The sequence below is a fragment of the Vombatus ursinus genome, unplaced genomic scaffold, assembly GCF_900497805.2.
Source record: "Vombatus ursinus unplaced genomic scaffold, bare-nosed wombat genome assembly UNPS02014779.1, whole genome shotgun sequence".
In the NCBI taxonomy this organism is placed as follows: domain Eukaryota; kingdom Metazoa; phylum Chordata; class Mammalia; order Diprotodontia; family Vombatidae; genus Vombatus; species Vombatus ursinus.
The window spans coordinates 49073350-49090761 of record NW_020954557.1 but is presented as its reverse complement, the minus strand read 5'-3'; the positions used below and the strand labels follow the sequence as shown (position 1 = coordinate 49090761).

The following is a 17412-nucleotide window of genomic DNA, read 5'->3' as shown; positions in this document are numbered from 1 at the left end:
GCAAGGTTTATTCAGTGTCTATGCACCCTAGACACTGGAGACACAAAAACAACAATGTTGCTGCTCACCAGGAATTTACCTTTTACTAGACGGCTATAAAATAAACCCAAGTAAGCCCAGTATGTGGAAAAATGAAAAGAATAAGATAAACAATAACAAGAATGCAGTGGCAAAGAACTAGAAACTAAGTGGTGCCTATCAACTGAGGAAGTGATGAACAAGTTATGAAATATGGATGTGATGAAATATGACTGCGCTGTAATAAATAATAAAGGGGATGGTTTCCTAGAGAAACCTGGGAATACTTACATGAATTTTGGTGAGGTATACAGATTCAGAACAATTAATACAATAGCAGCCACACTGTGAAAAGGAACAACTTTGAAGGACTTACGGACTCTGATACACACAATGATCAGAGGACCAATAACGCTAACCACCTCTTACCAGTGAAATGACAGACTCACAGAGTACAGGATTATAAGACATGTAATTTTAGACACAGCCAACACACAATTTTTTTTTTTGCTTGACTATGCATATTTGTTACAGGGAAGAAAAAACAGATTTTTGTTAACTGAAAAAAAACTTAATGGAAAAAAATTGCGGGGAGGGAGTATCAGAAAGGCTTTCACAAGAGAAGATGTACCTTAATTAAAGCTTCAAGGAAGACAAGAATTTTGTTTTTGGTTTTTTTTGGCTAAGCAATGGGGTTAAGTGATTTGCCCAGGTTCACACAGCCAGTAAGTGTCATGTGTATGAGACTGGATTTGAACTCGGGTCTTCCTGAATCCAAGGCCAATGCTTTATCCACTGCACCACCTAGCTGCCCCAAGACAAGGATTTTGAAAGGAGAATGTGAGGAGGTAGTAAATTCCAGGCCTGAAGAAAGGTCTGTACAAATGTACAGAGGCAGTGGTTGAACTCTCAAGTTCAGGGAACGTAAGAATAAAATTATTATTACCAACATCTCATTATCAGAGACTGTTGGAAAGGAGGAGTCAAGGGGCATGATGTCAAGGAGTTTTAAGATGAAGAGAAGAGAATTTAAGAGAGCCAATAACACCAAAAGACTGAGCTACTGACTTTTCAATGTCACCAGGGTCCCTGTAAGCACCTAAGACACTACAAAATAACAAATGGCACACTACAAAGTAAACGTTAAAGTAATTTACTGAACAGAGGGATTAAAGTACTCTCCCGGTGGTCACTGAGTAGGAACAGAACAGTTGCTCTCAATCTTAGCCTGACGAATCTCACAGGAATCCTAAGGGACTGTTTCAAGCACAGATACAAGATTTTGGCATGCAATGATCTGAAGTTGATGTTGCGTCCATTTCCAGTCAAAATGACAAAGAAGCAAAGTTTGAGAGCACCTCACATTGGAGTGAACTCAAGTACATAGAGCTGACTAAAATGTTTTGAAAAGAAAAACATTCAAAAACAGCCTACTTTAAGAAATGTGCATATACTGAAATGCACATTCATGCTATGAAAAGCAGTCATACAACCATTCAAAATATGCCCCTTTGCATATATAAGGAATTCTCCACCCCACCCCACATCCCATGATGTGCAAAACACATTACAAGTTTTATCTTTTTTGCTTTTTTTTTATTATTTGTCAATATTATAAATTAGAGAAGGGAGTATAATTGATATAAAACTGCTCTCACAATTGAGAAGTTCTGGGTTCAAGTTCCACTTGTGACACACACCAGCCGGTGGAGTTTGGACAAATCGTTTAATCTCTCATCACCCCAGGCTAGTTCCTAAAACTCTTAAATCACAGATTAGTTGCCAATCTGACCTGCTAGCCAGAGTTTATTCATTCCCTACTCCAAAGAAATCACAGGTTTGGTAAAAAACTTACACGTATCTGGTGCCTTATTACAAAACTCACTTGTCACAACATCTGCTCTGAGACAAGTATCATGAGTATAAATATCTTCATTTTGTAGATGAGAAAAACTAATGATCAAAGTTACTTACTCACCCATGGTGACTGGGACATATGTGTTAGAGGCAGGATTTAAATGTTCTAATTTGCAAGGCCAGTGCTATACTACCAAAGGCCACCTATTAAATATTATATAGCCTTTTAAAACAACAGCTTATACCAGGTAGGTGTAAAAAATCAAAGACCCTAAAAACGTTTTTTAAATCATCATCAAAACCTTTATCATATGTTTTTAAACAAATCCTGAAAGATGGTGTATATATGGCTAGAATGAATTCCTAGTAACGTGTTTTGAAATTAAGAAACAATAAAATCAAAATCCTAGATGCATGAGCCTGCACATTTTCATTTGTCCCCGTAATCCTTCTTACGTAAGCTGGAAGATAAGAGGACTTTTTAACAATGTCAGGTTTTCATAGAAAAGTCATTTCTTCTAAAACTGAATTTACAAATAAGTTTTTCCCTTGTGCATTTGAGAAAGACTGCAGGATCATGCCGAAAATCTTGAGAGAGCTCTCAAAGAGTAATGAACGTGAAGAATGGAAAGTCATGTCCTAGAAAAACACTAATGACGCTAAAGGCACTAATTCTCTAGAAACTCCTGTTGCCTAGACACTGGCCTCAGCAAATGATCTTCTTAGACAAATATGCAGAAAACAAAATTTGCTTTTGCTTGCGTTGCAAACTAATATTCTTCTTTTAAAAATCAGATTATAAAGCACTGGAACATACTATGGTATTCAACTGAAAAAAAGCAGAGCCTAAATAAGAGATGAGAAACAATTTGGGGCAAAAACAGTAATGTCACATGATTTCACTATAAAAGGTAGAAGAGAACCTGATAAAGAAATAATACCCCTAGAACACACACAGAAACTCTACAGGGGGATGTAGGTTAGAGGACATTTAAGAAAGTTGTCAAAGCTTGGGCAAGTAATTTAGCCTCTTACAAATTCAGTTTTCTCATTTACAAAATAAGGGATTTAAACAAGAAGGCCGAGAAGACCCCTTTCCAGATCTAAATCAATTATCCTATGATCTTATGAAATACTGTATATTCTAAAAAGGAGCAAGGTTTAGATGACTTAGAAGTTGAAAATAAGCTGAGACACAGAGGTTCAAAGAGAAGAAGATCAACAACTAAATAAAAAAGATCATTGTCCAAAAAAATGACAAAGTATATACTCTTTGTACTTAAATTCTTTTTTCCCCACTTTTCTGACATTGTGTGATTTTATTTATACATATCTCATTCTATATACATGCATATATCATACACATGACTATGCATATTTGTTACAGGGAAGAAAAAATAGATTTTTGTTCACTGAAAAGAAAACTTAATGGAAAAAAATTGTGGGGAGGGAGTATCAGATAGGCTTTCACAAAAGAAGATGTACCTTAATTAAAGCTTCAAGGAAGGCAAGAATTTTGTTTTTGGTTTTTTTTTGGCTAGGCAATGGGGTAAATTACTTAAATGTTTACTTTGTAGTGTGCCCTTTGTTATTTTGCAGTGTCTTAGGTGCTTACAGGGACCCTGGTGACATTGAAAAGTCTTTTGGTGTTACTGGCTCTCTTAAATTCTCTTCTCTTCATCTTAAAACTCCTCGACATCATGCCCCTTGTCTCCTCCTTTCCAATGGTCTCTGATAATGAGATGTTGATAATAATAATTTTATTCTATTCCCTGAACTTGAGAGTTCAACCACTGCCTCTGTACATTTGTACAGACCTTCATACACATCCTCTTCTTCGAATTCCTCTTCCTTCCTCTCTTCCTCCTCCTCTTCTTCATCATCTTTCTGGCATTGTGTGATTTTATCTATACATATCTCATTCTACATACATGCACATATCATACATATGAGTGGTACATGCGTACCAGCACCAGTGAAGACCCCTCAGGACATGACCTCCCCCCCCCCTTTACTTGTGTAAGCAGAAATTCCTGAACTATAGTGTATCCTGTTTATCTCACCCTCTAGTGATATGACCTTGTGTAGAAGACTGTCGAAACCATGGGGCCCTGAAAAGGGGAACATGCTGCGATTTCTGTACTCCTTTGTTCTCTTGTTGCTGGGGAAGATTCACGTGAATAGATTGTGCCCCTGAGGCTCAGCCAATGGGCCAACGGGAAGGGGGGGTTAGGGCGGGCTATTGCGCTAGGATCTATATAAACCTATTTTGAACAAAGCACTCTTGCACTCTCTGGCTGACACCATTTTGGGCGACATGGGAGTGTCCTTTCTCGAGAAAGCAAATAAAGCAGCTTTCCTTTTTTGCAAATTCTTGTCAAGACTCTGATTCAAATTTGGGTAGGTGGTCTCTGTCCCACACACATACATTTGTACTCCATTGCATATTTATTTGAAATACCCCATTTTAGGAGACTGTCAAACTGGAGTACATTCTCTTTAGAAACAGCTTTGAAGAGCTGGGCTAAGTCCTGAACAGGGAAGCCAAGATGGTGAGAGGACTGGAAACTGTATCATATGACACCTGATGGAATCAAGGAGGGGATTCCTACCTGGGTCAACAGAAGAATCAAGTAAGACAGAACAGTTCTCTTAAAACAGGTGAAAGGCTGTCAGGACGAAGAAGAGTATTTGTCCCCAAATAATAAAGGTAAAATTTCCTGATAATTTGTTTTTTGAGGTGGAGGTTTCTGTTTTGTTTATTTTGGGGAGAGGACTATGGAGGGTGAAGGGAAGGTTAGATATAGTTTAATAATTTCAACAATGTGAAGAATTCTTGGTGTGGAAACCCCTCCCATCAATGTAAATCAGCAACTCATCTTTAAATATTAGTCTTAAGAGGGATGGCACTGGAAAACAGAAAGACCTGCCCATGACCAAACAGCTAGTAAGCATCAGAGGAGGAACCCAAATCCACCTCTTCCTGACTCTACATTCCACCCTCTATCTGCTACATCAGGAATTCCAAGTCTTTTTTCTGTCATGGATTCCCCTCTCTCCACACCACCTCTGGCAGTCTAAGAAAGCTTATGCATGCTTTCTCAGAATGATGTTTTTAAATGCATAAAATAAAATGCGGAACATTACAAAGGAAACCAAACACACTGAAATGCTGGGAGTGTGGGTGTGTATTTATAAGTTCACAGACCCTAGATTAAGATCTTCTACCCTATGCCATGATGTATCTCCCGACGACGAGAGCTATTAAAAAATGAAACAAGTAACACAGTAAGGGAGAGTGAATTCTTAATCATTTGTCTTTAAGTAAGGGAACAACTTGTTGAATACATAATAAAAAAGGCAGCAGACATTACAGGAGCAGGAGCAGATGAAACAGTGGACTTGAAATCAGGAATATCTAGATTTACATCCTGCCTCAGTCACTTACTAGTGTGAGGCTCAGGCAAAATATGTAACTGCTCTGAGCTTTAATGTCCTCCACTATAACATGAAGGCCTGCCTCACTGGGATTTTATGGCAACCAAATGAGATAAAATAGCCAAAATATTATATATACATGTGACATTATTATAATGATAATTATTATTTATGAAGATTCTTGTTCAGTTATGGGTTGGACTATCTAATTTCCAAGGTCACTTCCTAACATGAGGGTATGTGCTTTTGTGATCACTGTGGCTCTCATTTCAATGACCATCTTTCATTTTAAGAGATGAGAAAATAAACACAAGATTTAAGTGGCAGTTCTAATATCTTGGAATCCCAAAATGTCAGAGCTGAAGTGACCTTGAAGGTGATCCAGCCCAATTCATTCATCTTACAGATCAGAAAACTGAGGCCCAGAAGGGTCAATGACTTGCCCAATGTCACAATAAAGCAGCAATTAAGTGATAGAGGATTTGGTTGAAAAACTACATTTAAACTTCATTTTATCTCCTCGTAAAACAGGGGAGTTAGATTAAATTATATCCAAACATTTTATTAATAAGCCTAACAAAGTACCCTATTAATATTCATTTCTCATTATATATATTATGCTTGTCAGTTGATTACATGAAAAATATTCAGCTGAATAGTTTTGTCACTCTAGTTAAAAAGCTATCACAAAATCCTATGTGCTTCAATGGGGTATTAGAAACAAAAGTATGTCAACAATACCAACTTCATTTTATGTTGATCAATAAATAATATTTCCTTGGGAAATATTAATGTCGATAACTGAAACTGGCAAAATCGATTATTACATCTTCATTTTGAGGAATGTGGAATTTTCCAGTGCAACTTTTAATGTCACCCAGGGGACAATTACATGTTCATTAAAAAACTACAAAAATGACTCAGCAAACACTTAAGTAAAGAAATCCAGCCCCCACAATTCTAAATTATCAGGGGGAAATTGCCTCAGGAAAAAAAAATATTAGTCACTAACTCTAACATAAAGATAAAAGGCAGTAGGGGTTATATGGGTATTCAATTTTATTCATCTATTATCATGCCATCTAATCAATAATTTCTTTAAAATTATTATGTCCACAAAAAGCATATTTTGCTCATAAACATGGTTTGGCAGTACCTCACTTCAAAATTATAACGAACTCCTCCACCTTCTTCTCATACCACCTACACTAAGAAAGAGTCTGGCAGACATTATTTCTCCTTAGACGTCTTCAATAAAAACAAACAAAAAGTACAAGAACATAAAGATAAAATATACTACATTTACTTAAGATGGTTATCTAAAATTTTGTCTTGGGAATACAGGCTGATGCTTGAGGTAGTTCACACTGACATCTAACTCTAAATTTGAACAGAATAGATCAGTGATTTTCAAAATAAATATATTTTTGTGAAAAGGGAAAAAAAGTCCTCATACTTCCTCCTACTATCATCAAACATAATGCTCTCTTAACCCAATGGGCTATTTAATATACATTTTAAAAGTTTACACCTGACAGAGAACTTGGAAACAACCAATCACTCCCCAGGACAATAAAATTCATACTAAATCACGTTATTATAATTTTACTATTAGAATTTTTCCATGAATGAGGGTAAGGAAGGAAAACACTTTAAAAAGTAGATGGATTGATACAATTTATACTTACTGACAAGTCTACTTTATGGGTATTCTATATCCATTTGGGTCTTTAAAGATTTCTAGTTATCTGCTTCTCACCCCATAAAGGTTGTTCCTTAAATGTTTCTGTAATTAAGCTTTTATTTTTTTCCTCCCAGTCCAGATCTATGATTTTATCAGTGTGAGGAATTCACAGGATAGAAATTCAGCAACAATTCTGTAACTTAAAGTCCTGAGAGATTAGTTCTTGAAGTCCCTTTTAGAAAAGCTTTAAAATCTGAATTCGTCAACTAAATTCAGTCATGTTACATAAAATTTCAAAAAAATGCAGTGTTAAGAGGTTAATGTTCGATGATGGTAACTCCCACAGACAATAAATGGAAACTGTTTTTTATATTTTTTTGACAATCTTATTCATAGTTCAGAATATTCAGGTTCAGAAAGCTTACTGTCTCCTTTCTTATTAAGGTACTTACTAAATACACTGCCTTACTGAAATAACTTAATTCTAGAGTGTTTGTAAAAGATCATTTTGTACTATGCTACTAAAATAGAAAATAAAACAACCCAAAACCCAACTTTCCTGAATCTCATAAAAAGCAAAATATGTAAAGAAAATTAGCACTTTTTAAAAATACCTATTCTAATTTTACAATAAATGATCTCTCTATGACTGTGTGCCAAACACAAAATAAAATCTCCAAGTACACTAGCACAAAATCTGTAATAGACAAACCTAGCTAAGCCACTTTAAAAACTATGGCCCAAGGTGAACATTACTTTAATTCTTCTCATCAGCCCATACCAATAAAAAGATGTTCTAACAGCAGAGAGGCTGTTAGAAGCCCAGAACTCATTCAAACCAACCAACCAATTTTATTTTTGTCATCTAAGACTACATCAGAAACCCTGACTGATTTCGCCCTTTAATGCCCAATTATCATCATTGCTAATGAGACTCAGGGATATCTGAAATCCTAAAACCTCATTTTATTCAATAGTTCCTGCCTCTTTTCCCACAACCTTCTTTTTCCCTTTTACCAAAACTGCTGAGTTTTAGTCATTCCAACGTGAAAACACAGCCAAGCAGCAAAATGGACAGAACTGTCAGCAAAAAGGAAGAGGGTTTTTGGTAAATCATCAACCAGAAAAGCCGTCTTTAAATGATCCATCTTTGCATGAGACAGTGGCTTCCTGACTTCCCTAGGAAATCCAGTTCTTTCAATGGAACAAACTCCCACTGGGATATACCACCCGAAGGACCTTACCTTTTTGGCTCTCTGTGCTATATCTGGTGTCCTCGTGAGCAGCTTTTCAATCAGATATTCTCTATTCTGTAAAACAAACATTCCAACAGTTAAAATCAACTAAGATGCACAGAAATTCAACATCATCTCAAAAGAGCAGGTTGACTTGTGAGAGTTAGGAAGCAGTTTACCTTGGCTTTCTGGAAGAATTTGCATTTTAAAAGTTCTGCTGCTGTGGGCCTGAAAGATCAATAATAAATTAGAGTTGAAACAATGACCACTCAATATATATATAGTGCCTGAATGAAATAACGCAAATTCTGGAGTATTCTTTAAAAGACTATGTTAGGAACAGCCAAACTGGCTGCTAAGTTGTAAAATGGACCCATATTAAAAAGCAGCAATGGTGTATTTCTGTCCAAATGGTGCTGTTTTAGACCTTACAAGTTAAATATGTAGGGCAAAAAAATCAGTTGACTATCTTTAATTGTTCATGGCAAATTCCATGTTTAGGAAAGACAGAAGAGTGACAAGACTGCAAAGCTAAACCCTTTTCTGTATCAATAATGTAAGAACACAATCTGTACGTAGCATGACCCTGCCCTCCTGCATATGGTAAAGTCCCCTGGGCCTCAGAAGATCTGTTGGACTAGGAAGCACTCCTAAGATGTTCCCAAGGGCCATCTGGAAGCATATGAAACAGTCATCCACAGGCTTATCTAGCTCCATGAGGGAAAAATCTGTGCCTGCCTTACTGACAGGGTTTATCTTCCCCAGTGCTTCCTACAAGAAATGGTGCATACAAGGTGAAATGTTCATTGAATTGGGGGTAGGGAGTTGGAGAGTTGAATCAGCAAAGTCAAAAGCATTGCGACCCAAATATATAGAATGGCTATAGACTCTATGTTATCAGAGAGTTGTTTATTTAAAAGAATCATTATTATTTCCCCTAAGGTGATCACTTCTTGATTTTTTTTTCCTTTCCTCAATGAATACAGACAAGAAAGGAACAGCAAAAAGAAACAACAGATGCTAACAGTAAAATCCTTTACCGTGTCACTGATAGTCAGTTCTGGGATCAGAGTTTAGAGAATACTTATCCAGACCCCCATCCCCAGATTTCAAGGGGAAGAGCAGTCATATCCCTTGATAAAATGAAACAGATGATGGCACCCATCAAACGAAACTACCAAGAATCACTCTCCACAAAGGAAGCATGAGGTAGGAAATACAGGGGGCTGGAGTCAGGAAGACCTGCCTTCAAGTTGTGCCTCTGATTCAGTAGCTTGGCCATGAGCAGGTCACTCAGCCTCTCACTGCTCCCAGGAATACTATAAGTGACAGAAGAATTGCCTATCTATATCCAAGAAGGAAGTGTCCACACTGGGAGTTCCATATGAACTCATAACTGGATTGCCATACTTCATTCACCATCCCCCCCCCCCCAAAAAGCTGCTAAATACATGAGTTTATAATGTCTAAACAGAAGTAAGTAACTTAACCTAAAAGTAGTAGTAATATCACATGATTTAATTTGGGGAGGTTTTTTTTTAGTTTTTGTTGTTGTTTTAACTCACAAAGCCAAGTCAAAGCATTAGAGGAGTAGAAAAATGCACAGGTTGAAAAGTGAGATGAGCATAAGTTTTCCTATATCTTTATATGCAAAAAGTTAAGAAAAGGCAGGGATAAGGAACAAGCTATCCATAAAATCTGCTATATGAAATCTGAATATATATATGACTATATAATAAGAATAATAATAAGAATAAGAATGATAATAGCTAGCATTCATATGGCCCTTTTAGGTTTTACAAATATCTCATTCCATGCTCACAACAACCCTGAAAGGTAAGTACTATTATTATCCCATTTTACAGATGAGGAAACTGAAGGGCCTCCAAAAGAAAGGAAAAGGACCACCCTGTTTTTAAAATAATGTAGGATTTAAAAATAACACGAAGCTAAAATATTTGATAGGTCTCAATTTTCTAGTACTTCATCTTCAAGGGTACAGTTTCAAGTCTGCATTAATGACCTCATGAAAATCGTAAACCTCATGAAAATCGTAAGAATTCACTAAATAAAGACTGTGAATGAGATAAATGGAGTGAGGAAGAGGGACAGTGGACGTACAAATGAGATACTCAAATGGGAAAATGAAGCTCTTCTTGCTCTCCTCCTCAAGCACCTCTCCTGAATAATGTGCTTTCTCTTCACAACACCTGGCTAACGGGGTTCATCTCAGGGCATGGAGTTTGGGCAATAATATCATTTTCTATCACAATATAATCTGTGTGGCGATAAGGAAAGAAGGTCCAAAAGCAAAGCAGGAAGAGACAGAGGAAAAAACGACTTCTCATTTCTCTATATATACCTTCCTCCCCATCAAAAAACGAACCCCCTTCCCCCAAACCACTATGACCCAATAAAAGGGTCAACAGATTATAGTATTCACTTTTTAAAATAAATTTAAACAGGTACTGCTTTATCAAAGGTGCATAGGACACTGAAACAGCAAATGACTGAGCCCACTTTCTCCCTAAAACTAGGTAAATAGATTAAAAGTTTGGAAGAGGAGCCAACAATTTTGCCGAATAGCAATATACCTAATGTGAGAATAAAAGAAAACAGATTTAGAGCTGAGTGGAGACCATCATAGGATCATAGGTTTTAGAGATGGAAGGTAGATTAAAGGCCACCCAGTCTACTTCCCTTACTTTACAGATAAGGAAACTGAGGCCTGGAGTGTGATTAAGTGACTTGCCCAAGAGAGTAGGGAACCCAGCCAGGATTTGAACCCAGGTCCTCCGTCAACAAGTCCAGCACCCTTTCCACTGTACCACAAAGCCTTGGGAATAGTAGGTAAAAGAAGAGTAGGAAAGAAAAGGAAATAAAAGAGAATATAAGAAAGTATGAGGGAGATATCTGCATATAACTTTTAGAATGAAGGGAAAAATATAGGAAACACATATTTCCATGTAAGTACAGTGCAGAATGAGAAGACTGCATGATTCAAACCATTTGGCTGACAGAGAAAGAGAAAGAAAGAGAGAGAGAGAGAGAGAGAGAGAGAGAGAGAGAGAAGAGAGAATGTTGCAATTATGTTTCCTCCCTTCATGGTTACCAGCAATTTTCCACCACAATGTAACACAATATAAATACAGGAGCTCCCTGCACCTAGAGGAAAAGTCCATGGTCTGAGGGATGATTTATTTTGAAGCTCTCGAAAGTCACATAGCAGTCTACAAATTTTCAGTTTTCATCAGGAGAAGATGAACAGATCCCCTCCCTTAAATGAAGTACTTGTGGGCAAACAATGGACCAGGGGGCTGCCTAGGGGTAACATTGTTTTTCACATTTTTAAATCAAATAAAACAGTATTTTAAAATGTAAAAACTTTTTTTAGTTCATGTGACATATAGAAGCAAAAGCAGAAGCTGGATGTCCACCCCAAAGGATCCTCTACAGTCGTGTTCATAAATCATCTACAGACTCCTAAAGGAGTGGAAGGAAATAAAGCCTAGAGCAAAGGTTCTTAATCTGTAGTTTGAAAAGCTTGCTTATAAAATATATATTTGAATAACTGTAATTCAATATAATTGGTTTCCTTTGTAATACTACGTATGTTATTGTATGCACTTAAACAACATTATTCTAGGAAAGGGATATTCTTAGGCTTCACCAGACCATGAGCATAAGGGGAGCTCCATGATACAAAGGTTGGTAAGCAGTCTGTGGTCTAGTGCTTGAAAAGTTCTAGTTTAAAAATGTTTACTCTTTGTACTGTGCTTAAGCAAAAGCCACTTTTTCCCCCCTAAAGGAATGCTTAAGATTTCTTTATTTCTCATATTTCACTTATGCAAATTCCATTTCCCTATTTTTAAAGGAAATTTTGAGTTCTCTACAGTCTTCCCTAAAAGGGATGGAAATCTTAAGACTGGCACTGATCCTTTTTTTTAAAGGAATGGCTGGATATTTTGTCAACTCTACTATCTATGTCTGGGCAATACATAAGGCACACAGTAAGTGCTTGATAAATGTGTATTAAATGACTATTTTATAAAAATGTGATTTTGCACACTAATTTACACATGTTGAATGGATTTCATAATTAGTTCAAGGAGCATACTAAAAAATAATGACCCCCTGTTGATGGAAGGGATGGGGGATTACAGGGAGGAGCGATACAAGTTGTATTTCCGCCTGCAATCATTTCTACCCAGTATTTTCATTAATGACTGTAATGAATGAAATGAATGGCATAGTTACTTTACAAGCTAGAATAAAAAGAGATGAGAGAGGGCTCTATTAGAATTTAAAATCACTTCCCCAACTATAAGCTAGGTGACAAATAAAATGAACAAAGTTACATTAAAAAGGCCACAGCAATATAATAAAAAGCCAAAAATAAGGTGCAAATACAAGAAAAATGGTAAGAAGCAAAACTATAAATGCATTGCCTGGGAATGGCAAAGTAAAAATTCCATTACAAAAAATACTATCATAGGCTTATTAAAGTATTCTCTCCAAGGGAGAGCTCCAGGTTTAGAAGGAAGAAATGAAATTCAAAGGTCTGGGGAATAGGACCTAGGAAGCAAGGTAAAAAAACCTGGAATTGTTGGTTCTTAATTAATAGTCAAGACAAGAGTATGAAAGTATTTTCTATAGAGGAAAATACTTAACTTGTTGCATGCACATGGGATTTAGCTAAGAGAAGAGGGAAAACTTCCTAAAGACATAGTTATAAAACACAGAAAAGTGATGGAGGAAAAATATACTTTGCCATAGATTTTAAATTATACGTGCTATATTGTCTACTATGATTTAAGTGTTCTGTAACAGAAAAAAAGTGTTGGACTGACAGTGAAGACCAGGGCTCAAAGCCCACCTCCACCATTTACTAAGCAGATGACCTTAGGTAAGTCGCTTAACCTTCTTGGGGCTTACCTTATTCCAAACTTTAAAATGAAGGTGTTAGAATACAAGACCTCTAACATTTTTTCCTAGCTCTAAATCCTATAGTGCTAAGTACTTTGCTATGTGAAGTAGAGGGATAGACTAGACCAGAAAATTTCTCAAGATCCTGTCTACTTCCACGAGTTTACTATATAATTCTGAATACTGCACACACTAATCAAGGTCAACAAAGGATTTATTCTTAGGAACCAACATGAGAAATGCTTATACATAGAAAATATATCAGTAGTTCAGATAACCAAAAGTCCTAATGAAGTAATAATGATTACTGGAATATATCATAGCTACCTAGGGTATTTTAAAGTCACAGACAAAAGTTAAGGGAGAAAAAAATGACTATGAGAGCACATATTCATCGCGATAACCCAAGAATAAATGGGAAGCATTATAGCTAATTGAATACCATTTGTTCCTTCTGTACGTATGATTGATCTTTTTAGCGTAAAATCTCCTTAATCTTCTTTCCTGATAATCTCAAAAGTGGTACAAACTGTTTGTTCTGTATGGAAAAAGCAACTCACGCAAAATTCAATAGCTGTGCCTGGTTTAGACTAGCGTTGGCAAGATATTCAAATAACAGGAGGTCAGCTCGACCTACCCTGTTCAAGATGTCAAAAGAGCCCTTTTAAATGCAGGACTGAAAATTTCCTTTGATTTCTTTTTTGATTTCATGAAAAGAGTCTCCTAAAACCTATAATAAATACTGGTAACGGCAACAAGACCCCATGCTGTAAGATCTTGACGCTTTTAACTACTGAATTCATCTGCAAATGAGTGACAGGTACTCTCCAAATCTTGTCTTTCTTCTCCCAATGCAATCACCCTTGGCAAGAAGGACTTTTGGAACCCAAGGAGTCAATTTGATTTCCCTAGGCTCAGGGATCATCCCTATCTCTCACAACCCTTCCCCATAAATAATAATAACTTAAATCATTACGTGCATCGTTGCATACGCAAATGTGTGTGAGTGTGTGTGTGTATGTGTGTGGGGTGTGTGTGTGTGTGTGTGTGTGTGTAACAGTGTGTGTGGGGGGGGAGAGACAGAGTATATATGTGTATATGTGTGTACATGCACACGCACATTCTGGGCCTCATTTCTTTCTTCATCAATAAACAGTGACTGGAGTAAATGATCTCTCAAGGTCTATTTCAGTTCTAACATTCTGTAACTTTACAGCTTAGGTCAAGTAATCAGCTTGTCTTTGTAGATATGACATACCTTTTAGAAGGATCCTTCTGAAGGCATAGTGAAAGTAATTTTCTAAAGGACTTGCCATATTTTTTCATCATTTCTTTGTCTTCTACTCCAGTTTCTAAAGTGGGAGGATCATTTTGTAATGTCAACATTAATACCTGTATCAGAAATAAACAAAAGGAAAGTTTTAGTACTTTCCTTCCTGAAAGGAAGGTAATTTCAACAAAAAAGTCTTTGTGATTTTACACATGGTACCAAAAAAGAAAATTCTGATGTGAAAATTTTCCTCAAAATTATATTATTTTCCTACATATATTGAGAATTTCTATTTTCTTTTAACAAACATGCATATGTGCTTTAGAGTTTTTTTTAACATTACTAACTCATATTATGAAATATATTATATGTGTTGAGAATGAGTCAATAAGAAACATGTTCATTCTACTAATAAGCTGCCTAATATATTTTGAAAATGCAACATTACATATCCATTATAAAAATTAATTTTCAAGGAGAAAAATAGTTAAACAACAGCCAGTCTGTCACTTGTGATTCCATGTCATTCTAGATGGGGGTAGCATACAGATATCCAAAGGAAGAAGATTGGGGCAACACTTCCCCCTCAAACAAATCTCCAATTAGCTAATTTTTTAAGAACACAGTGAAAGTCATGCCAGTGAAGAACTGTTTACTTTTCAGAGAACCAAGCCACTGAAACAGAAAGGAGGAAATTGCCTTAATGGAACTATAACAATAATTTCAAGGCATGAAATTACCAAATCCTTGACTAGAAATCCAAAGTTAAGAAAAGGACTTTTAGGGAATTCACAAGATCCAAATGGCATCAGTGTAAATTCAAGGGACATGGAACACACTATTTGCAACAAAGTAGATGAAGTAACTCAGAATTTTATAATAACACATTACTAAAATTAAATATCAATGCACCAAATCCTAGCTCCCTAGGATTTGGTGCATTGATATTTAATAAAATAGTTTTCCTCTTTTGGAAATGAGAGAACATACAGAGAATGGTGGGGTAACTTGTCCAGACTGAGGTTAAAAGACAGATAAAGAGGGGCAGCTAGGGGGTGCGGTGGATAGAGCACTGGCCCTGGATTCAGGAGGTCCTGAGTTCAAATTCGGCTCAGACACGTAACATTTACTAGCTGTGTGACCCTGGACAAGTCACTTAACCCCACTGCCTAGCCAAAAAAAAAAAAAAAAAAAGAGAGACAGAGAAAGAGAGAGGGAGTACTTCAGCATTTTATCTTAAATTTACAATATCTGCCCCAGGAAAGATTAAACAACTTTGGGCCTTCTTATCTCAAAAAAGACACGTTTTTTATATTTTTTTCACTCTAAAATTTCTCAATCTGAACACATAGCCCAGGTGTATTAGCACTTGGCTCATAGGTTCACAGATGAGAGAAACCACACTTGTGGGCTTAATATTTTAAGAAAAAATATGAACATACTTAAAATACACTCACTATTATTTAAGGAGTTTCAACTACCCCAGATAAATCACCTATATAGCCTATACCAGTGAGGTGAGAATTTTACAAGGCAGTAACAAATTTAAGAGGACTGATAGGTTGGGGAACTAAGTCACAAAGGTGATTTAATAATAACTAATATTTATAGAGATCCTACTATGTGCCAAGCACTGTGCTGAGCACTTTATAAATATTATTTCATTTGATGCTGACAATAATCATGGGAGGTATGTGCTATTATTGTCCCCTTTTACAGATGAGAAAACTGAGGCAAAAGGAGGTTAAGTGAACTGCTTGGGGCCACATGGGTAATAAGTGTCTTGAGGCTGCATTTGAACTCGGGTATTCCTGACATCAAGGCCTTGCACTCTATCTGTACTTGGCTTTCAAAAGGAATAATGTTACCTACCAACCACAATGAACCTGAATGAATTCTTCAGTTACCTCCACCCTCAGAATATAAAGTTTATATATATACATATATATTCTTATATATATAAGAATATAAAGCTTGATTTAAGATCAGATACAGTAATAGTAATTACTTTCATAGGAGGATATTTGTGATAAGGTGCAGCTCCTGTTGCCAATTCAATGGCCGTTATCCCAAAACTCCACATATCAGCCTTGAAGTCATAGCCTCTCACCTATTGTTGCAAGAAGAAAAATATACTTTAATATCACATGCTGCACATAGTGCAAGAAAAATATACTTTAATATCACATACATGCATGCACGTAACTTCATGTTACATAGTATGTATTCACTATTATGTATTCATGACATGTCTATATGATGTAAATTCATCATACTCTGTCAACAATTATATAATCTTTTTACCTGTTCCATGACTTCAGGTGCCATCCAACAAGGGGTGCCAACAAACGTTTTCCTTACTTTATTGCGGGTAACATCACCTCCCGTTGCCAAGAAAGCGCTGACACCAAAATCTGAAAGAAAAAGGAACAAATAACACCTGTTTTATTTGTGTAAGGCCTTCTTATTTCTAAACTTGTAAAAGAACCTACAATACATATCATTAGTATTTTAATGATGATATACTTATGACAGACAGTTTTACTACCAACACATTCACACCCACCCAAATATTCTGCCTAGACCCTCAGAAGATAGCTTTCTGTGTACAACAACATCGACTTTGGACAACCTGCTTATAAGATCACCTACAAAGGTATCATAACAAGCAATGCTCTGGCTGGTTTGCTTGCTGTATTTTCTTGCCTTTTTGATTCCAACTGACTTAGTGTTTGGTTTGTTCGGTTTTTTTTTTGGTTTTTAATCCAGCAGTGAATTAACTTCTATTGTCCACATGCTCCCTCTCTAACCTCAGATCTCCCTAGGCACCTTAACCCAAACTGTAACAACAAATCTACAAACATTATTAGGTTTAATGCAAACAACAAGCCCAGATATGTCTTTATGTAAGAATTAACCAAGAGAAAAAAGCTCAAGGTGTGTGTGTGTGTGTGTGTGTGTGTGTGTGTGTGTGTGTGTGTGTG

The 17412-nt window shown here is 36.4% G+C and overlaps 1 protein-coding gene across 3 annotated transcripts in view; it reads right to left on the bottom strand.

Moving 5' to 3' along the window:
- Positions 1-17412, bottom strand: part of STK39 (serine/threonine kinase 39) — a 317622-nt gene that overhangs the window by 161284 nt on the left and 138926 nt on the right. For all 3 annotated transcript variants that reach the window (XM_027865926.1, XM_027865927.1, XM_027865928.1), the window contains exons 6-10: positions 16733-16842; positions 16437-16538; positions 14417-14550; positions 8412-8460; positions 8242-8307 (exon numbers count right to left, since the gene is read on the bottom strand). In XM_027865926.1, coding sequence (XP_027721727.1) covers positions 8242-8307; positions 8412-8460; positions 14417-14550; positions 16437-16538; positions 16733-16842 — 461 coding nt within the window. The remainder of the gene's footprint in view (positions 1-8241; positions 8308-8411; positions 8461-14416; positions 14551-16436; positions 16539-16732; positions 16843-17412) is intronic.